We start from the raw sequence: 22,593 nt of genomic DNA on the forward strand, positions 1-22,593 counted from the left end.
GGAGACCCCTGCACGTGGCGGGCCATCGGGGCCACGTCACCGCCACTGGGTCCCTCCCTGCAGGACCTGCCAGCCTGCCCGCCCACCGCAGGCTACTGGGAGCGACCTGGGGTGCCACCGGCCGGCCTCTGTCCTGCCGCGTGTATCAGATCAGCCCTGTCGAGCCGAGTGGAACCGCGCACATCTGCTCACCTGGGAGCCTGTGGCCCAGAAACCCGGGCCTGTTCCATTCGTAAACAGCCCCCGCCTGGACACAACCCGTAGCCCCGATGAATGTGGAATAAGCAACAGTCACCTCAGAGCTCCTCTCAACCAACGCCTTCCGGAGGGCGAGGCCAGCCCTGTCCTCCCTCCACACATCCCTCCCCAAGCACCACCCCCCTCCGCAGCAGCAGACAGGGAGCACAGCCCCTGGTGGGGCAGCCTCTGGAGCTGGGGATTCTTGACGGGAACCCAAGGGGGTGCAGGTGATGGCCTTTGGAGTGCGGTGAGGGCCTTTGGGGTACAGTGAGGGCCAAGGGGGTGCAGTGAGGGCCTTTAGGGTGCAGTGAGGGCCTGCGGGGTGCAGATGAGGGCCTTTGGGGTGCGATGAGGGCCTGCGGGGTGCGGTGAGGGCCTGTGGGGTGCAGTAAGGACTTTTGGGGTGCGGTGAGGGCCTGTGGGGTGTGGTGAGGGCCTGTGGGGTGCGGTGAGGGCCTGTGGGGTGCGGTGAGGGCCTGCGGGGTGCGGTGAGGGCCTTTGGGGTGCGGTGAGGGCCTTTGGGGTGCGGTGAGGGCCTGTGGGGTGCGGTGAGGGCCTGTGGGGTGCAGTGAGGGCCTGCGGGGTGCGGTGAGGGCCTGCGGGGTGTGGTGAGGGTCTTAGGGGTGTGGTGAGGGCCTTTGGGGTACGGTGAGGGCCTTTGGGGTGCGGTGAGGGCCTTTGGGGTGTGGTGAGGGCCTTTGGGGTGCGGTGAGGGCCTGCGGGGTGCGGTGAGGGCCTGTGGGGTGCAGTAAGGAATTTTGGCGTGCGGTGAGGGCCTGCGGGGTGCGGTGAGGGCCTGCGGGGTGCGGTGAGGGCCTGCGGGGTGCGGTGAGGGCCTGCGGGGTGCGGTGAGGGCCTGCGGGGTGCGGAGAGGGCCTGCGGGGTGCGGTGAGGGCCTGCGGGGTGCGGTGAGGGCCTGCGGGGTGCGGTGAGGGCCTGCGGGTGACGGAAATGTCCCTGAGAAGCAGCAGGAAACAGGACTACGGACACACATGACTGCGCCCATAGAACTAAACTCCAGATGCACAGCACCGGGGAAGCACACACTGTCTCCTCCACTGAGCGCATAAATCTGCATACATTAGGCATCAATAGGCCCATTTGCATACGGGCGTGCCGCTCACACTCTCAGTCTGCTGTCCCTTGAGATCCTGAGAAATTCCAGGTCCCAGGCACCAAGGCTGCTGCCTGTGGCGGTGGCAGCCAGATGGAGGAGACATTCGCTCCCCTCACAGAGGAACCCGCTCAGGCGGAAGCTCAGGGGGAAGGCGCTGCTGGCTTTGTCCCCAACTCAGACACACCCTTCTCAGCCCCAAGGGCTCCGCGCCCGGCAGCACCGATCGCCCCTCCCCGCAGAGGAGCCCTGACATCAAACAGCAAAGCACAGCCACCGAAGGAATGAGAGATGGTAAACATGGGGGTGAGGCTGGAGGCAGGCTCCCTCGGACACGTGAGGGAGGGCAGCTAGGACTCCCAGACACTCCACTCAGTGGACTGCCTGCGGCGTGGCTCAGGGGCTGGGCGTCGGCCTAGGAACCAGGAGGTCAGGGTTCGATTCCTGGTCAGGGCACAGGCCCGGGTGGCAGGCTGTGGGGCGTGCAGGAGGCAGCTTATCCATGATTCTCTCTCATCACTGATGTTTCTCTCTCTCCCTCCCCCTTCCTCTCTGAAATCCATAAAAATGTATTTTTAACAAACATTGAGACTGACAACTTTAAGGTCACATGGCCACGAGCACCTCCCACTGCAGGCACGGGAGCCGGGAGTGGCTCCTTCCGCTGACTCAGAGCTCTTAGGGCCCGAGGCTTAAGGGTTCCCCACCGCACAGGAGGGGTCCTTCCAGCTGCCCTCACTCTGCCCCCAGCTTCCCCTCCAGGCTCGCTGCTGCCATCTGCTGAAGGGATAAGCCACCTTTCCCGGAACAGCTAATGCCACTATATTAATAGTGACGGGAACTATTAGCTCTCTCCTGATGTAATGTGCGAATGTTTCTAAATGGCCTGTCCTCCCCAGCCCTTTCTAAAGGCAGCCACACAGCCCGGCCGGCGTGGCTCAGTGGTTGGGCGTCGACCTAGGAACCAGGAGGTCACGGTTTGATTCCCAGTCGGGGCACATGCCCGGGTTGCGGGCTCTATCCCCAGAGGGGGCTTGCAGGAGGCAGCCGATCCATGGTTCTCTCTCATCATGGATGTTTCTAGCTCTCTCTTCCTCGCCCTTCCTCTCTGAGATCAATAAAAATATTTAAAAACGAGTAAAAATAACAATAAAGACAGTAACGTAGTAACAACACTTTATCTTTTTTTTTTAATATATATATATATTTTTTAAATATGTTTTATTGATTTTTTACAGAGAGGAAAGGGAGAGGATAGATAGCCAGAAACATCGATGAGAGAGATACATCGATCAGCTGCCTCCTGCACACCCCCGACTGGGGATGTGCCCGCAACCAAGGTACATGCCCTTGACCGGAATCGAACCCGGGACCCTTCAGTCCGCAGGCCGACGCTCTCTCCACTGAGCCAAACCGGTTCCGGCAACACTTTATCTTTTGAAATAAAGATGCTGCAGGGAGACGTTGCTAAGCACATGGTCTGTGCGCAGGCACGGGCACCCATAGGTGCCACGCCCACACCTTTAAAACCCAACCCAACGATTACCGAGTGGCTCCCAGAGACTCCGGTGGTTCTGGGTAACAGCACGCTTTTCACTGACCAGAGATGGACGGTCCCGGCTCAGGTCCCAGGGCGAACACTAAGGATCTTACTTTGCGAAGCCACCACACCCCGGGAGGCTGCTTCCCACCCGACAGGCTTTCCAACCGTCCAGACAAGTAACCGCTTCTTATAAGAAAGGCCTCCTGCTCTCAGGAGTTCGCCGTTCGGCCGCAGGAAGTCCGAACACAAACACAGGAAGCAGGTCCACGGAGACCTCACTCCCTGAGTGCCGTGGGGGAGGGCCTCGGGGTCCGGCCCCGCAGGACACAAGGCGCACAACACCCCCTCCTCCCCTCAGCCTGTGCTCTGTCTGACAAGGAGGGACTGAAGGGGGAGGCAGACACCCCAGGTCTGTCCCAGGGACAGACGGACGGGCAGACAGACAGATGGACCAACGAATGGATCCATCAGTGGGTGGAAGGCTCTGTGGACGGATGGATGGATGGACAGATGGATTAAAGAGAGAGGAGCGAAGGTAGTCCAAGACTAATTGCTCTAAGAGTCGAGGAAAGCAAGTGGTTCTGATGGGCCGGGCCTGCTGGGGACGGTGTGACAATGTTGCAGAAGAGAAGGCATGATGGATACATTGTTCCATGAAGAAATTGTACCTGCCTTGGGATGTGTTACAGAGTAGAGGTTCGGATGGTTCTTAGCAGAGATTTTCCTGGTCCTCTGATCGTTCAAAGGATGGCACGCAACCTTGACTTTGCACATCAAACACGCTGATTTCTACACATACAGCAAGCCCGTTGAAGGGGGAGGCAGAAAATAAAAGAATTAAGAAGATGACCTAGACCTTGACCTTCAACATTTCCGGAGACCCACGTGCTGGGCAGCATGCTGGGTTCTGAGGACGGGGAGACAAGGCTAATTCCTGCCCCAGGCACCTCACAGCCCCAGGCACAGCCGGGAGGGGTCCCGCCTGAACACAACGGCCATCAGGACGTGGAGTTCTGGGATTCGCTGAGGTCAGCGGACAAACCACAGGGCTCATCCTGGGGTCCCCATGCTCCTCAGCAGCAGACCGGACCGGCAGCCCGCCCGTCCGTCCGAGTGTCCTGCAGACAGCTGGCCTCGCCTGGCCCCTCCCGTCCGTCCGAGTGTCCTGCAGACAGCTGGCCTCACCTGGCCCCTCCCGTCCGTCCGAGTGTCCTGCAGACAGCTGGCCTCACCTGGCCCCTCCCGTCCGTCCGAATGTCCTGCAGACAGCTGGCCTCACCTGGCCCCTCCCGTCCGTCCGAGTGTCCTGCAGACAGCTGGCCTCACCTGGCCCCCTCCCGTCCGTCCGAGTGTCCTGCAGACAGCTGGCCTCACCTGACCCCGTCCCGTCCGTCCGAGTGTCCTGCAGACAGCTGGCCTCACCTGACCCCGTCCCGTCCGTCCGAGTGTCCTGCAGACAGCTGGCCTCACCTGGCCCCCTCCCGTCCGTCCGAGTGTCCTGCAGACAGCTGGCCTCACCTGGCCCCCTCCCGTCCGTCCGAGTGTCCTGCAGACAGCTGGCCTCGCCTGGCCCCTCCTGCGCGGCCTTCAGGCCAACACTGCAGGCAGGAGGCACTCCACATAATTAACTCGCTCCGTGAACTAAAGCTCATCAAATCACCCAGGAAAACTCAGTCCCTCTTCACGGGGCCGCCCCTCGGGAAGACAGGCTCCCCTCCCGCCGCAGCCCAGGGCGCTCACTTTGACTCGTCTTAAGGACCAACGGAGACAGCGAGAATCGCGCCCTGCTGTTGCTCCCGTCGATCCTGGGGGCCCAGGAGCCTCGTCTTCTCTCCCTCCCTCCACGGCCTCAGCCTGTGCACCAGGCCTCTGCTGTTTCTCTTTGCCTGTAGGGTCTTGTATTTAAAAAAAAAAAATCCTGCCCTAACCGGTTTGGCTCAGTGGATAGAGCGTCGGCCTGCGGACTCAAGGGTCCCGGGTTCGATTCCAGTCAAGGGCATGTACCTTGGTTGCGGACACATACCCAGTAGGGAGTGTGCAGGAGGCAGCTGATCGATGTTTCTCTCTCATCAATGTTTCTAACTCTATATCCCTCTCCTTTCCTCTCTGTAAAAAATCAATAAAATATATCTTAAAAAAAAATCCTTACCCAATGAGGTGGAGAATCTGGAACCCTAAATCAACCCTTTTATTGATTTTAGAGAGAGAGGAAGGGAAAGGGAGAGAGAGAAACACAGATCGGTTGCCTGCCACACACACCTGCAACCTGGGCAAGTGCCTTGGCCGGAATTGGTCCCGTGACCTTTTGGTGTCCGGGACGACACTCAGCCGACTGAGCCACACCGGCAGGGCCCGTGGCCTTTTCTAGGACCCTGAGGGGCACAGGACGCCACAGAGAACCAGAACGGGCTTCCGAGTCGCCACTCTCCTCTTACCGGGTCTTTCTCGTTACTTCCATGTTCTAACATGCCCGGGGCTTGCTGGCCCCAATTATTCAGCCTAATAGTACATTTGTGGGGTGTTTTTGGTTTTTTTTTTTGGAAAAGTAATAACTAATTTCTGAAACACTCCTTTGCAGCCACTGTTACTCCCTCTTTCAGAGCAACATCGAACAAAGCGTCAGAGCAGCTGCAGCGTCTGGCAGAGCAGGCCCGCGGGCCCTCGTCCAGGCGCCGGGAGGGAGGGAGGGAGGGAGGGAGGGAGCCCGTAAATTAAAAGAGCAAATGAAACGGGAGCCCTGAGAGACTTCCTATTAGCTACAGCTACAGCAACTGCGCCCTGAGATCGATCAGACCCCTTACTCGGCTCTGACCATAAAGAAGGCTGCATGTTGAACGCTGAGCCTCCAGGACAGACAGTAAGCCCGGTTCTGGGAAACGGAGGAGGCCGCGGGCCCGGAAGGAGCCGCCGTTACCGTCATGCCGTTACCCGTCATCGCCAAAGCTGCAGCTGCGGGTGTGACGGGGAGGCAGGAAGACAGGCCTGGCCTGAAGTCCCATGTTAACGCTCCCTCCCCTCTGCCACCGCGTTGGAGTATCTTCCTTTCAGAAGAAAGCACACGGGAAAAAGAAAAAAGAAAGAGGAAACAGGTCCTGACGGCATAGCTCGGTTTGTTGGAGCATTGTCCCAATGCCCCAAGGTTGTGGGTTCGATCTGCAGTCAGGACACATAGAAGCAGCAGCCAATGAATCTACCTATACCAGCCGTGGGCAAACTACGGCCCGCGGGCCGGATCCGGCCCGTTCGGCTGTTCTATCCGGCCCGCAGAGCCGAAAGAGCGGAGGGTTCTCTTGCTCTCCCCTCCGCTCCTTCGCCAGCAGCAGTGTTAACATGGCAACGTCGGGAAACACGGCCGCAGCTCCTTCTTCTGAGCGGGCGGATTTATATCCCCCATTCAGTAGAAGGAACAACCTCTCCATCTTCCAGAGGCTCCTTGTAATGCCCGCGGACGCGTCCCCCAACATCACCCTGGGAATGCGCAGACATGTTATCGTGGTGATGGAGGGAGACACGCCCCTGGAGAGCACAGGATCAGAGCATTAGCTAAAAAGGAGACCAACAACACTGTTCCCACTGAAGTTGATGTTTTAAAGACCAAAAACCTTTCAACCCAGTCTACATTGCCATCTACATCTACGTCCCGGGTATAATTTGGAAGTTGCACTAAAGAAAATGTTTAATTTACTGTTCACACATTTTGTTCTTTTCTATTTGTTTTAGTTTTAAATTATTTTATTATATTTAAGTTTAATTTGAAAGGCTTTTGTACCTTTCCTTGGTTAGGCAATTTTATTTTGCCTTTGCCATCTTCAATATAAGGTCTGTTATTGTGCTATGATTCCTCCATTTTTTGAAGTTTCAAATTATAATAATTAGTGTTTACATTCTTCTTGTTAAAATGTTTGAAATGAATAAAACTATTGAAATAAAAAAAAAAGACCATACCCTTTTATGTAATGATGTTTACTTTGAATTTATATTAGTTCACACAAACACTCCATCCATGCTTTTGTTCCGGCCCTCCGGTCCAGTTTAAGAACCCATTGTGGCCCTCGAGTCAAAAAGTTTGCCCACCCCTGATCTATACACATAAAGAGGTAATATGCAAATTAGGCCGGGACGCCGTCACAGTCACGACCCGTCAGGAGGAGGCGGCGCGTGCAGGTGAGGCCCGGAGCGGAGACGGAGACGGAGACGGAGACGGAGATGGAGACAGGGGGGCCTGCCCGAGCTGCTGTGCCGCTGCACCGGCTCGGGCAGCCCCGGAGCGGACACAGAGAGGGGGGTGGGGGGAGGCCTGGGGCGGAAGTCAGGCCCGGATCCCCGCCGCCCACGGCGGCCTGAGAAGTAGGCAGAGGACAGACCACCGAGGGTCTCATACACCCTAGCGGGGAGCTTAGATTTTATCCCACAGGAGAAGGAAACACGAAGAGCGTCCAGCACGGGAGCATCCTGGTCTTGCTTTCATTTTAAGTGAACCATTCTGGTGGCCGTGGGAAGGATCCGTTTCGACAGCTGCAGTGTTTTGGGGCCCAAGAAAAAAGAGAGACTGATGTTGGGAACTAGGACTAGACAGAGGCAGTGGATCAGACATATTTATAATGAGGAAACCTGATGGAACTCTTTGGCTGATCACGCAGGGACGAAAGCAAACAAAGCAAGTGGTATGAGCCCAGGTTTTCCAGTTTGGGCAACTTTGTTGAACGGGTGATTCTAGTAACGGGGAGACGGTATCGAGGAAGAGGAACAGTGTGAGGGAGCTGGCTGGGTTCAGCAACAGCCAAACCATTAGGACGGAAGATGGACTTAGTGCTCTTTCTTTGCTGCAACGTTTGTTTTTCTGCCTTCAGCCACCATGTCAGGCTAACGTGCCATCTTTTCTCCTAATCTAGGGTATTATCTACCTACTACACACTCCTATCACCTAAATTAGCTTTCCTGCACGATCCCTTAAAAATACTTCCCGAAGTCATCCAACGCTCTGTGAGTACGGGGACTTTCAAGATGAGGAACCATTATGAGCCTATATAGGTTGACAGAGATATTGGGTGCTCCATTTCTAACAATAACAAAAAATCAGATACTGAATGTGGTCGTGCCAGAGGCATAATTTTCATGAGCCAATGTCTCTCTACTGAAGTGTCACACTTCAAAAGAGATCCTCTCAAATAATGCAATGCATCACACTCGTCTGGGTTGCCTGTTGAAATGTAGGACCACACCTTGAAACACACTCCTTCTAGAGCTCGTTTTGGTGGATAAACCTCCCTCCGAGTAAAGCAATCCTATATAATAAAAGTGTAATATGCAAATCAACCGAACGCCGGAACAACTGGTCAGTGGTGGGCGGGGCCGGCGAGCAGGTTTCACCAGGCCAGCCAAGGCGCATGCCAGCGGGCAGAGGGAGGGGACGGCGATGGGGTGGAGGGGGGGACATCAGCAACCAGTGGTGGCGGGGCGATGGGGGCTGGTGCCATCCCCTAATCGCCTCCTGCAGAGGGAGGCCACAGGCGGCAGCAGCGGCGGGACGATTCGGGGCAGGGCCGCCCAGCACCGTCCCCCGATAGGCCTGCTGGGGCTGCCTCCCGCAGAGGGAGGCCACCAGTGCCCATGGTGCAATTGGGGGCGGGGCTGGTCACTTGCTGCCCACGCCATCCCAATCGGCCTGCTGGTCACCTCCCGCAGAGGGAGGCCAGACTGCAGCTTAGGCCTGCTCCCCCCTCCCCACTCCCCTCAGCCATCAGTAGGACGTCCCCTGAGGGCTCCCAGACTGTGAGAGGGGGCAGGCTGGGCTGAGGGACACCCCCCCCCCAGTGCACGAATTTCATGCACCGGGCCTCTAGTCTATAATCATAAAAGCGTAATATGCTAATTAGACTGGATGGCCCAACAGTGGAACGACCTTCCGGATGACCTTCCGGACGAAGCCGGGACTGCGAGGGCCAAGCCCCTTGCGGGAATTTCGTGCACCGGGCCTCTAGTACATAAATAAGTGGAAGAAGAAATCGATGTTTCTCCCTCTCTCTCTCTCCCCCCCTGAAATCAATAAATAAAATTATAAAGAAAATCCAGGGCCCCAAAACACACCCCATGAGTGAAGAGGAGAGAGAAGGCAGGGAAAAGGAGGAAGAGAGAATGCTCAGCTGCCCCGATTGCAGCACGAGCCACGGATCCCCCCCCCAGGAAACGCCGGGAACGGCAGCGTGGAGGAGGGAAGAGAGGAAGGTGGACCGTGAAGAGCCATCTTGTCTACCTGGGGCGTGCGCTGTGCTCTCCCTGAGACAGACCACCCAGCAGCACCCTTTCCGAACCTCAAGCCCGTCACGTGGCAAGCACAGCCGCGGCCACAGAGGGGCCGGTTCCGGCAGCCCAGCAGCCAGGGAGTACACACACCTCGTTCCCCTTTGCAAGAAAAGGAAAAGACAAACAGGAGAATGGACAGCTGAGGAGAAAACCAGGCATCCCCATCGTGACCTTCTGTCAAGGAGTGAGCGGGCTCTCCCTGGGGAACAAGCTAGGGTGATGCTCACAGAAAGACGCAACCAAAGAGCCACCCTAAGCAGCCAACCCGACGGGCTGGCTCCCGGCTGGGCGCCTCCCAGGGACCACCCAACCCCTGGCCGGCTGAGTGAGGCAGGTGGACGAAGCCGATTTACCAACGCACGTGACGTTCCCACTCACTTACTTTGCAACTAAAGACCAGGCAGGCAAACCTCCCAATTTCCTCAGTCTATTCCGAACGCGCAGCACCAGTGGGCACCCACAGGGACATGTCCATCAAGTCCAGGAGTCCTGCTTCCCCGCCCCCTAGGACGGCGACCATCCAACAGACAGATGATGACGCGTGTGGACAATGAGGTGGAGGACTGGAACGCTAAGCGGCTGTTAGACTGTGAAGCGGTGCAGCCCCTTTGGACAGCAGTGTTACCGTACGAGCCAGCACGCTCACGCCTGGGTGTACGCCCCACAGGACTGAAAACTCACGCATCCACCCAAGAACGTGTACAACAACGCTCACAGCGGCACTATTCGTAGCAGCCCCAAACTGGAAACAACGCCAACGTCCATCAACTGGTAAATGGGTAAAAATAAAAATGTATATCCATACTTTGGAATATTTTTCAGAGAGAAAAAGGAATGACGTACAGACGCATAATACAGCCTGGAGGAACCTTGAAAACAGTCCGCTGAGTGAAAGAAGCCAGGCGCGCGAGGCCACCTATTGTACGGTTCCAGGATCCGAATTCCATGATAGGAAATGTCCAGAACAGAGAAATCTATGGAGACAGAAAGACCGGGGTTGTCAGGGGCCGAGGGAAAGGGGTTATGGGAGGGGCTGCGAAGGGGGTGGGGCTCCTCGCAGGTGATGAAAAAAAAAGCCCTGGAACAGGATGGGGGGATGGCTGAACAATCCCGTGAATATATGAAGATCATCCCTGAACTGGACACTATGGAAAGGGTAAAGGGGATGGCCTGTGACTGCATGCCAACTAGAAAAAAGCAACCACAAATATGTGTCTCAGGAAGCCACAGAAAGGGTTTTTTAAAATATATTTTTATTGACCAGAGAGAGGAAGAGAGAGAGAGAGAAACATCCATGAAGAGAGAGAATCATGGATCCGCTGCCTCCTGCACACCCCCCACTGGGGATCCAGCCCGCAACCCGGCCTGTGCCCTGACCGGGAATCGAACCATGACCTCCTGGTCCATAGGTCAATGCTCAACCACTGAGCCCCGCCGGCGGGGCAGTGTATTTTTTTTTAACCAACTTGCAGCTATAATTCAGAACTACACTTTCTCTTTAGGGCTACAGACTCGCCATTGCTTGCTGATTCCTATCCCCACCATTTACCTCAGAGCCTTTGCAAACGCAACCTACGTGACGGATGCAAAGAACCAGAATCTCCCGATACAAACCTCCGCGCGACGTTCAGCCCGAGACCAGGCGTGCAGGGCGGCGACCTGCTCAAGGTCACCCGGCAAGGGCAGGGCCCTGGTGAAGCTCGCCCCAGCTCGCCCAACCCTGTGGCTCGTGCCCCTTCCCCTCCACCACAGAAACCCCGCCAAACCCACAGAGCCGGTGTGAAACCTCCGCGTCCTGGTGGAGAACACGGGCTCCCCACACCCCGGGGAACGGCCCTTAGAACCCCGGCATCAGAAAATCGGTGTTTCCTTCAAGCTCAGCAGCCAGACTGTGCGATGACCACGGAGCCCCGTGAGGGCGAGCATCACCCGCTCTCCCCCGAGACGCAGGGCCCGCCCGGGGAGGCCACGATCGAGGACGAGGTCTGCCGCTGAGACGGCGCAAGCCGCTTCCAGGGCACCTGGGACGGCGTCTGTGAAGGCCGGGTCTGTCCTTGTCATTTCCCGCAGGTGTGAAGGTCACTTAGAGAGCACCTGATGCTAAGCGCCTCCCGGGGCTTGGCGTCCGTGACCAGTCTGGGCCCCCAGGCCATCTCAGCAAGCGCGGTCTGGCCTGCAGACGACGGGGGGTCCATTCAGGGGCCAACAGGAGTGAGGACCCCCCCCCCCCCCAAGGACGGGCGAGGATGCGAACCGCCGGGCGGCTGCTAGTTGCGGGCGAGGGACCTGCAGCCGCGTCACTTGTCCGGGCCCCGGTTTCGTCACCTAGGAAACAGAGGCCACGCCAGGACCGACGTCAGGTTCGACAGCCGATTCGAAACACAGCACAGCCCCGAACGGAACGAGGCTCCCGGAAAGGCCAGCCACCGGCGTTAGAGTTTAAGAAAAACACACACACCGCCCTAGCCGGTGTGGCTCAGTGGATAGAGCAGGGGTGGGCAAACTTTTTGACTCGAGGGCCACCATGGGTTCTTAAACTGGACCGGAGGGCCGGAACAAAAGCATGGATGGAGTGTTTGTGTGAACTGATATAAATTCAAAGTAAAGGAGCGGAGGGGAGAGCAAGAGAACCCTCCGCTCTTTCGGCTGCGCAGGCCGGATAGAACAGCCGAACGGGCCGGATCCGGCCCGCGGGCCGTAGTTTGCCCACGGCTGGGATAGAGCGTCGGCCTGCGGGCTGAAGGGTCCCAGGTTCGATTCCGGTCAAGGGCATGTACCTTGGTTGCGGGCACATCCCCAATAGGAGGTGTGCAGGAGGCAGCTGATCGATGTTTCTCTCTCATCAATGTTTCTAAGTCCCTATCCCTCTCCCTTCCTCTCCGTAAAAAATTAATAAAATATATTAAAAAAAAAAGAAAAAGAAAAACACACACAACTGTAGCAGGAATGGGCTTCTATGTGGGGCACTAGGGAACGAGGCCCCCAGCCTGACCACCTGCTGGGACCCGAGACAAGGGCTTCATCCTCAGAGGGAACTGCCCCCCCCGCCCCCCCCCCCCCCCGTTTCCTGGCAGCGACTGAGTATGTATAAAGGCACGCAGACACAGCACCTTCAGCAGGCGTGCCGATGACATCAGCCGCGATCCCGTTAGCAGGGCAGCTCTGCCAGGCGGCGGCCGCGGCCAGCTCTGGGCGTGTCAGCAGAGCGGGAAGCATTTCCGCAGCCAAGGCCAGAGGCGGGAGGAAGTGAGCAGCAGCGAGCGTGGCCAGAAGCGTCCGCTCCAGAAGCCAGGAGAGGCCACTGGCTGCCGCGCGGGCGGGTCACGGGGGAGGCCTCCCTGGCCCCGGGTCTGCCAGAGCAGCTCTGGTGCCAACATGCTGAGTCCGAACCTGCCCCCAGCCCCTGGCTCTGTGACCTCGGCCGAGTGGCTCAGGCTCTCTGGACCTTCCCGCGTTTTTGTAAGAATTACACCAGTTGCCGAAACCGGTGTGGCTCAGTGGATAGAGCGTCGGCCTGCGGACTGAAGGGTCCCGGGTTCGATTCCGGTCAAGGGCATGTACCTTGGTTGCGGGCACATCCCCAGTGGGGGGTGTGCAGGGGGCAGCTGATCGATGTTTCTCTCTCATCGATGTTTCTAACTCTCTATCCCTCTCCCTCTCTGTAAAAAAGCAATAAAATATATTTAAAAAAAAAAAAAGAATTACACAAGTTAATCGTTGATGCATCTAAAGAGATCAAAGCAGGCCCGGCACACAGGAAGTGCCCGATACATGCCAGGGAGAAAAGACGAGAGGGAAAAACCCAGCGGTGACCGATGACCCTTCAACCCCGTCCTGGACCCTCAGGCACGCCGAGGGACAGCAGCATCGGTTCAAATGGGCAACCTCCCGGTTCACGGCAGACCGCCGGTCCCCCCAGAACTCTCGCGCCCTGCAGGCTGTTCCCCCTGAACCTCCACTGTGAGAGCATGGCCAGGGGGGTCCCCGCTGATGGTGACTGGATATCCATATGAACTGTTTTTTTAAAAAACTTTAACATATTTTTGTTGATTTCAGAGAGGAGGGGTGAGGGAGAGAGAAACATCAGTGATGAGAATCATTGATCGGCTGCTTCCTGCGCACCCCACCCTGGGGATCGAGGCCGCAATCCAGGCACGTGCCCTCCCTGGGAATCAAACCTGGGACCCTTCAGTTCACAGGCTGACACTCTACCCACAGAGCCAAATGGGCGAGGTCCATATAAACTTTTTAAAGCGACGAGGGACACAGGTGAGGCCTTACCTGTAAGTTGTGAATTTACATTGTTCCTTCCCATGCACAAAGTCATGTCCCCCACCAATAGTTTTCCTGTATGTGTGTGTGTGGGGGGGGGGGGGGGGGCAGAAAGGAAAGCAGAATGCTTTATCAAGATTTTGCTTCAGCCCTAGCCGGTTTGGCTCAGTGGATAGAGCGTTGGCCTGTGGACTCAAGGGTCCCAGGTTCGATTCCGGTCAAGGGCATGTACCTTGGTTGCGGGCACATCCCCTGTGGGGAGTGTGCAGGAAGCAGCTGATCGATGTTTCTAACTCTATCCCTCTCCCTTCCTCTCTGTAAAAAATCAATAAAATATATTTAAAAAAAAGAAAAAGATTTTGCTTCAACAACTTGGGGACAAATGAAAAGTCCTAAATTCTTGGTGCCAAAAAAAAACAAAACTCAGGCCCCGCCCAAAGCGATCAAGCCAGCATCTCAGGGTGGGGCCGGCGGCTCCTACAAGCGCCCCAGGGGGTCCGCGCAGCCAGGCTCCCGGCCCAGAACATGCTTCTCCCACTTCATGTGCACAGACTGTACCTGGATGTGGCGGGCCGATGGGCTCTGACTCAGAGGCCTGAGGTGAGACGCTGATGGCTCACAGGCTCGCGGGGGAGGGCCCCGCTTTGAACGGCGAGGTCTGAGCCCCGTGCACAGCGCTCTGCGGGGACGGATGCTGCCCGGGACCTGCGCTCTCCGACAGGCATGTGGCCAGCACTGGCCGATCCTCACCTGAGGCTATTTTCCCACTGATGTTTAGAGAGAGTGGGAGGGAGGGGGAGAGGCAGAGTGAGAGGAGCATTGATGTGAGAGAGACACGTCGGTTGGCTGCCTCCCACATGGGCCCGGACCAGACCAGGGCCGGGATCCAGCCCGCAACCGAGGTGCGTGCCCTTGACCAGAATGGAACGCGGGACCCTTCCGGGGGCAGGCCGACGCCCTACCCACTGAGCCACACCGGCGCGGGCGCTGCTGAGCCCGGGAACGTGGCCAGTGCCGCCGAGGGACTCCGTGTGCGTCCCAGCGCCCACATGGGGCACGGCGGGCTCGCCACGCTTGTGCTCCATGAAGCAGGGCTCTGGGCCTAGGAATGTGGGTGCAGGAGGAGAACCGGGGGCTGCTCCCAGCTCCTGCCCCGAGCTGCCCTCTGCGGAGTGGGTGGCTGGGAAAATCCAACCGGAAGACCAGCTGGCCACCACGCCGGGAGGGACCAATATTGACCTACGGCAGGGAGGGCCCTTCGTGACTAGAGCAGGTGGCGACTCCCTTGACTTCACATGCCAACCACACGCCGCCACACGGGCCTCCTAACCCCAGCCCCGGGCGCCTGGCCGCTCCCTCCCGGGGCGTGGCTGGACCCGCGGGCCGCCAGGCCCTGGCGGATGGCACTGGCTTGTGTGTAGGACGCGTGTCTCTCCCCCTGAGCCACAGGTTGCTTCGCCGAGGACTCACTCCCGGGCGTGCCAATCCCCGCCCCTCGAGCAGGAGGGCTCAGTGAGTCCCCAGGGAACTCACCAGGGGCAGCACTGATACTTCTCACTGTCACTCCCCAAAAGGGAGAAAAAAAAAGGGGTGGGATGGGGAGGAGGGCCCACGGAGAGAAGATCTCTTCTCTCTTGAGTGACTCAAACATTTCGGAACACGTAAGTCCAGATTTCAGAACACAGACAGCATCCTGGGGGGCCCGTCTGCCCACAGAACCTCACTTCCAAACATACAAACTCGATCCCCACCGGGGATCCAGGCTGAAACCTGGGCATGTGCCTGAGCGGGAATCGAACCCATGACCTTCCGGTTCGTAGGTCGACACTCAACCCCAGAGCCACCCTGGCTGAACCAGAATCGCATTCTCGCCTGAAAAGCCCAGAGGCCGGGTTCCCGCCCTGACCGCTGGGGAGGACAACGAGGCCCCTGGGGGCAGCGCAGACAAGCACCCCAGATGCTCACCCCACCCCTGCAGTTAGAACCCTGGGCAGTGACAGCACTGAGGTCTCCAAGGGAACCAAGGACAACAGAGCAGAGAAAGATGGCCCCGGAGGAAGGAGATGAAATTTCACATCTTCCGCGTCAGCGTCCAATTTATGTTTAAAACTACGTATGCACAGAGCCAAGCAGGCAAGGCAGGATGCAGGATGCTCTGAAGGCGAGTTTCACCACACACACGGGGTTTCTAAGTAGGATACAATTTTTCCCTCTTTTGAGACAATTTCAAAGTACCCAGAGACTCAAAGAAACAGACAGAAATAACTCACACACACCCCCCAAAAAAGGGGGGGGGGCCGAAACCGGTTTGGCTCAGTGGATAGAGCGTCGGCCTGCAGACTGAGGGATCCCGGGTTCGATTCCGGTCAAGGGCATGTACCTTGGTTGCGGGCACATCCCCAGTGGGGGGTGTGCAGGAGGCAGCTGATCGATGTTTCTCTCTCATCGATGTTTCTAGCTCTCTATCCCTCTCCCTTCCTCTCTGTAAAAAATCAATAAAATATATTAAAAAAAGAAAGAAAGAAAGAAAGAAAGAACAGTAAGTCATTGGAATAAATATTAAAAAAAAAAAAAAAAAGGCGGGGGGGTGGAACCTGGCTTTACAGATTTATGCCATCACTACGTATGTTTCTCCCGTTATTTCCAAAAACACAGGGCGTATTCCACAGGGCAGCACCCGACTTCCCACTAAAACTGTGCAAAATAATGATTTCACCCAGAGAGAGTGATCAAGCGAAAAATTGAAAACACAGTTATGTGGTGACCTGTTGCCACGAGAGCTGCTTAAAAAAAAATAAACATGGGTTTAACAACAATAAAAAAAAATAAACATGGGTTTAATCAAAACAAAACAAAACACGGGTTTAATAGAGTCGCTTTTCGTTCACGTACTCAATCAGCCATCCACGTCTCCCACCTTCCTACCCTCCCTCCTCCTGCAAATCTCATTTCGGAGCCCACGGTCCTCCCTGGGTTCTGCGGCTGAACCACAACCTGTTACGCGGTTAGCGCTCATTACACCGGTTGTCTGCCAGGCGCTGCGCGGTGTATCTGCTCGTTAAACCCTCACCACAGCCTCCTGTTACCCAGGCCTGAAGTGGAGGGAAAATGCGGAACCTTGGGTAGCTCCCCGAGGCCACACACCTGGCGAGTGGTGGACTCTGAACTTGAACCCAGGTCTAGCTGACAAAGGAGTCATTCAGAGAACCCAGCCCCACGTAGGAACAGGAAGCAGCGTGGAACCCAGTTCAAATTCCAGCTCGCCAGCTCGCCAGCTCTGCAACCCGGAGCAGAAGGACCTCGCTGCGCGTAGAAAGCAGGGGTGAGGAGGACACGCAACGGGTGTGAAAGCCATAGCATGGGGGGGGGGGACCCCGCAGCTCCTCAGGGCCCAGCTGCGGGTGTGCATGAAGACATAACAAAGCACATTTCAGCGGTACACCCAGCTTCCGCAGGCCTAGCCTGTGGAGATGCGGGGGCGACAAAGGTGAATCCGTTCCAAGTTAGTTTCCTAACTCAGGACTCACTGTGTGACCACAGGACTGAGGGCCTGCATGTCTGCTAAACCAGGGACTTCCTGTCACCTACCCATTCTCGTGCCTCTCTTCAGCAGCAAACGTCGATGCGTGTTCAAAGCCAAAGTATGTGGGCATCACCGGGTAATGAGACCAGAAATGGGCCAGGATTTGGTAAACACCCCGGAAAGGGCATTATATAAACGAGTCCACAGCGATGCCTCTCAGAAGGCTAACTAACCCCCTTGCAAATCTCGCTCTCAGAAATCCACGCTCCCCGGGGCCACCGTCCCAGGGCGCAGAGTGGATCTGCTTCACGTCAGACAGCCCTGCGATGGGTTCAACCTTCTCGTCTGTGAGACCTGAACCGATCCCTGGGCTCCGAGGGCAATGCGGAGCAAGCTTGCCGTGCAGGCGTCCTCAAACGGCGGCCCGCGGGCCACATGCGGCCTGCGGGCCACATGCGGCCTGCCGAGGACATGTTCCCGGCCCGCCGGGTGCCGCTGCCTGTCCTGCTTAGCAGCCGACGCGTCCCGGACCCGCAGTGCGCATAGGAATTTGTTCATAGTTGTGTTGTTTTTTTTAAAAAATATATTTTATTGATTTTTTACAGAGAGGAAGGGAGAAGGAGAGAGAGCTAGAAACATCGATGAGAGAGAAACATCAATCAGTTGCCTCCTGCACACCCCTCACTGGGGATGTGCCCGCAACCAAGGTACATGCCCTTGACCGGAATTGAACCCGGGACCCTTCAGTCCGCAGACTGACGCTCTATCCACTGAGCCAAACCGGTTTCAGCACATAGTTTTGTTTTTTTTAAACTATAGTCTGGCCCTCCCACGGTCTGAGGGACAGTGAACTGGCCCCCCGTTTAAACAGTGTGAGGACCCCTGGTTTAATGAAATGACCGAATCCCGCCTCGCTCCTCTGCTCAGTCCCCAGGCTCCACGGCAGGCTCCTGAGCAGCATGCGAGAAGCGCTTTGGAAGGACACGCTGGAGAGGAACGGGAACCAGAGAAAGGCTGTGCCATTTCCAGAGCCATTCCTCTGCCCAGCCTTCCCGCTCTGGCACCAGTAACAATATGTAGCTGACACACCGCGGCGGGGAAAGGAACAGAACTCGCAACCCAGCCAGGCCTTTCCAAAGGCCCTGGGCACCCTTCAGAAATAGCCCGCTTCCTTTTCGGTTGCAATCATTCCATGAACATTATTAATGGTGTATTTTCAAAACACCATGAACATGTTTCTCTTGCCCAGCACTTGGGGGGGGGGGAGGGAGGGAAGAGGAGGGTGGAGACTTTTAGAGGCCCTCCCATCGGCCTCATCTGAAGGCATTATTTTTAAGCCTCGCTGATACAAGCAGAATTAAGTGAGGTGGGATCGCAGAACTCACTGTGATTAAATAAGGTGTGCAAGCAGGTCTCCTCTGCAAAAAGAGGGGGGGGGGGGGGCGAGGAGGGGAGGCTGGAAGGACGCCCTAGCAGCTACACTTAAAACAGTCAGAGTGCTGAATCTGTTACTTTTGACTTAGCCTGTTATTGACTGTCTCCAAAGGAAAAAAAAAAAGATTTCCATTAAGAGAAACATTCTGGATCCCCACCCCCCCCCACCCCCAAGCAATTCCTAACAGCAAACGCTTTGTTCCAGGGACCAAAGAAATGAATGCCATCGCCTAACTTAAAGCTCTCGGGTGACCTCCCCTCCCTCCCTCCCGCCCAGTCATCTCCTAAACGTTAGAATCTAAAACACCTACAATACCCCCATTTTAGGGCTGTAACTTGACATTCCGGCCAAGAGAAACTTAATCATGAGCGCACGTCTGGCTGGTAAGCCGGCTCCCCATCGGGAGCCAAGCAGAGTGCTGCGAACTTGACCCCCCAGGGTCTCGCACCCGCATGGCGGCCTGGGAAGGACGCAGGACTGGTCCCTTAGGAGACGTCAGGGAGCTGAGGGCAGAGAGGTAGGAAGCTGCCCCAAACCAGCCGGCGGCGGCCCTGCGCTCCCGACCCGGCCCTCCCCACACCGCCCGCGGCTTTGTCAGCCTGAGCCGGTTCATGCCTCAGCGTCCTCCCCGCAGGATGTGGCGGGCGGGCGGGCTGGCTAGTGGGCGCTCGGCGGCGCCATGACTTTGCACCTTAACCCAACCAGGCCTTGTGCAGGCCGGCGGGGAGGGAGGCGGCCGGAGGTGGCAGGTGAGACGCAGGTAACTGGGGGGGCGGCGATCCAAGGCCTTTGGATCAGAAGCCCGGCCTCCACGCAGCGCCCCGCACTCCTCTCCCGGGCGCCGTGCGGGATCCCCTCGGGCCTTTCTGCCGAAGGTGTGCACACCTTTCCCGGGCAGCCAGCTCCCCCGGACAGAGGCGGGCAAGAGGGGCTCGCAGCGCACACCTGCCCCGCGGGACAGGCTGCCGGCGGGGGGCGCTCCCCGAACCAGTCGGGAGGCGGGCGCGCGGGGAGGGCAGGCGAGCCAGGACCCGGCCCCGCTCACCGCCCACCCGGCCTTCGGGCCAAAGTGGGGCGGGGCGGGGGGACCGGGGGGCCGGGGCCCCGCGAGGGAAGTGGGGGCTGGGCGGGGGTCCTTAAAAAAGGCCCAAGGTGGCCATCAGCCACGTCCTCCGAGCCACCTCCACGGAACAAAGGGCTTCTGTTTCGGGCGTGGGGAGCCCGGCCGCGTCCGGATGGGGAGGAAAAGAAACTTTTCCCGGGATGCCGGAGGGGACGGAGGGGGCGGGGGCCGGCGGGCAGGGCGCGGCGCTACCTGCGGCCCGAGCCCCCGCCCGCCCGCCCGCGCGCGCTCACCTCCTCGATGGCGGCCACCGTGTTGCGGCACTGCGCCGTGCGCGTGGTGAAGCTCGAGGCCGTGGGCGCCTTGTAGTCCTCATGGGTCTCGGCCACGAATTCCGACACGGAGATCTGGTCCGGCATCGCCGCGGCGCGCGCGCGGCCGGTCGCCGGGCAGTCGCCGCTCAACCGCCGCGCGGGCTCCCTCCTTCGGCCCCTCGGACGCTGCCTTCGCCGCCCTCGCCGCCCGCCCGGTCCGCGGACAAAGGGAAGCGCCGGGGCGCGGGCCGCCGGAGCCCCAGGAGCAGCCGCAGGGGCAGCCGCAGGGCGCAGGAGGGCCGGCCGCGGGCCCGGGCGGCGGGAGCAGGGGCGGCGCGCGCAGCCCCGCGCAGCTCGGGCCCGGCCCGTCCGCCCGCCGCGCCGAGCGCTCCTCCGCCGCCGCCGCCGCCTGCGCTGCCGAGCAAGTCCCCGGGCGGACGCGCAGAGCCGGCGGGAAGTGCCCGCCACCCAGCCGCGGGCCCCGAGCGCGTCCGACGGAGAGGGGCGGGCCCGGGCCGGGGGCGGCGGCCGGCGGGGCGCGGGGCGGGGCGGCGCCGAGGGCCGGGCGGCCAATCCGCGCGCTCGCCGCCGCCGCCGCCGCCGGGGAGCCGGGCCAGCAGGAAGCCGGGGGCGCGCGCCCGGCCCGCCGACCGCTCGCCCCGCGCCGCGCACCGCATTGTCTCGGCGTTCGGACCCCGCGCCGCAGGCTGGGGTTCGACGACGCGCCCCGCGGGGGCCGGGGTGGCAGCGGACGGAGCGCGGCGGGCTCCCCCGGGCGGGCAGGTCCCAGGTGCCGACCCCCCTCCCGGTTCCGCGAGGGCGCGCGCAGGAGGCGCTCGGCCACCTGGCCAGGCCCAGCCCCAGCCACCTCCTCGGCCCTACCCACCCCACCCGGCCTGGAGCCTTTCTGCCCCCCCACCCCGCCCCGCCCCAGCCGCCAGGCCCGCCCCGCCCGTCCCGCGAGGGAGAAAGTGTGAGGCGCTCGCCCCCTACCGGACGGTGCGCTCCGCCCCGGGCGCGCACTTCGCGTGACCGGTGCCTCCCGCTCGCCCACCGTCTGGCTGTGATTCTGTAACAGTGGCAAGAAGCGACCATAGACGAGTGTGTACACTCTGGTCCTCATGGCCTGAGGACGCAGTGCGGGGCTGGGAAGTGGTTTTATATGGAAGACCAGGGCCCGAGGGCGCCCGGTGAGCGGCCGGGAGGGGGTTCCCACCCACGTCCCCCTGACACACCCCAGGCCTTCAGGGTGCTCACGGCCCCCTAGCAAACGCCCCAGTCGTGTTCCTAAGCTCATGCAGGTAGAGGGCATTCTTGGTTACTCGGTTTTAGGGTCCTAGGCCGGTACCCACCCCTGTAAGGCACCTGAATCCCAGAGCTTTCTCATACCGTTTGGGAGAGAACGTGCAGCAACAGCCGGCAAAATCTCATCCCCTACAGATTTTCCTGTAACAGTTCTCCTAGTTATTTCTTTTTTTAAAAATATATTTTATTGATTTTTTACAGAGAGGAAGGGGGAGGGATAGAGAGCCAGAAACATCGATGAGAGAGAAACATCGATCAGCTGCCTCCTGCACACCTCCCACTGGGGATGTGCCCGCAACCAAGGTACATGCCCTTGACCGGAATCGAACCCGGGACCCTTCAGTCCGCAGGCCCACGCTCCATCCACTGAGCCAAACCGGCTTCGGCTCCTACTTATTTCTAAAAACCCAGATGCCCCGAAGACCCCAGCCAAAGAAAATCACACCCTATGGCTCCACCCGGGGCCCGGGGCCGAGGCAGGCCCCTGTGGCTGCCAGCCGTAAGGCCCAGAGAAACGTGACAAACCCTTTGTGCATCAGAAAAGGAGGAAGTGTGAGAGACACTGGCGATTCAATAGGTCAGACCAAGCCGTGGCCGCCGCCGCCGCCGGACAGTGGGCCGGCCAAACACCCCTTTTTTAAGCCCCCATGTAAGAGTTCGCTGTATGAGGTGGCAGCTGGGGTCAGACGTGAGGTGTGGCCTCTGGCATTTTAGCAGCGTTGCCTGTGAAGTTTCGCCCTCCGCCATAGCTGTATCAGCGGGTAGCTTTTATTGCAAGAAGTTACCGTCTTAAAACCTGTAGCATTGCCGAAACCAGTTTGGCTCAGTGGATAGAGCGTCCGCCTGTGGACTGAGGGGTCCCAGGTTCGATTCCGGTCAAGGGCACGTACCTTGGTTGCGGGCACATCCCCAGTGGGAGGTGTGCAGGAGGCAGCTGATCGATGTCTCTCTCTCATTGATGTTTCTAACTCTCTATCCCTCTCTCTTCCTCTCTGTGAAAAATCAATAAAATATATTAAAAAAAAAAAAACCGGTAGCGTTTCTCCTGGTACCCTCCCTATGTGTGTGGTTCTCTCCGTCCTCCCCCTCCCCCCCTCCAGTGTCTTTGGTGGTTCCCTCTCTTGGCAACTTGCTACAGATGCAAACCTGTGCATATTATTCACATCAGGGGTCCTCCAACTTTTTAAACAGGGGGCCAGTTCCCTGTCCCTCAGACCGTTGGAGGGCCGGACTATCGTTTAAAGAAAAAACTATGAACAAATTCCTATGCGCACTGTGGGCCCGGGACGCGTCGGCTGCTAAGCAGGACAGGCAGCGGCACCCGGCGGGCCGGATCCATGTCCTCGGCGGGCCGCATGTGGCCCGCGGGCCGCAGTTTGAGGACCGCTGATTTACATGAATACCTCCCCTCCTGCTCCTGGCGGCCTCGGGTCCCGCCTCGCTGGCTTTGCAGCTGCAGGTGTTGCTGTTGCTCGCTGACT

General features: G+C 58.6%; 1 protein-coding gene across 2 annotated transcripts in view; it reads right to left on the bottom strand.

Annotated features, from left to right (window-relative positions):
* ASAP2 (ArfGAP with SH3 domain, ankyrin repeat and PH domain 2) overlaps positions 1-20,050 on the bottom strand; it is a 107,564-nt gene extending 87,514 nt beyond the window's left edge. For both annotated transcript variants that reach the window (XM_080685963.1, XM_080685962.1), the window contains exon 1: positions 19,787-20,050. In XM_080685963.1, coding sequence (XP_080542089.1) covers positions 19,787-19,912 — 126 coding nt within the window. In that variant the 5' untranslated portion in view covers positions 19,913-20,050. The remainder of the gene's footprint in view (positions 1-19,786) is intronic.
* Between the last annotated feature and the right edge of the window lie 2,543 nt (positions 20,051-22,593).

Source organism: Plecotus auritus (genome assembly GCF_963455305.1).
Source record: "Plecotus auritus genome assembly, chromosome: 8".
Lineage (NCBI taxonomy): Eukaryota > Metazoa > Chordata > Mammalia > Chiroptera > Vespertilionidae > Plecotus > Plecotus auritus.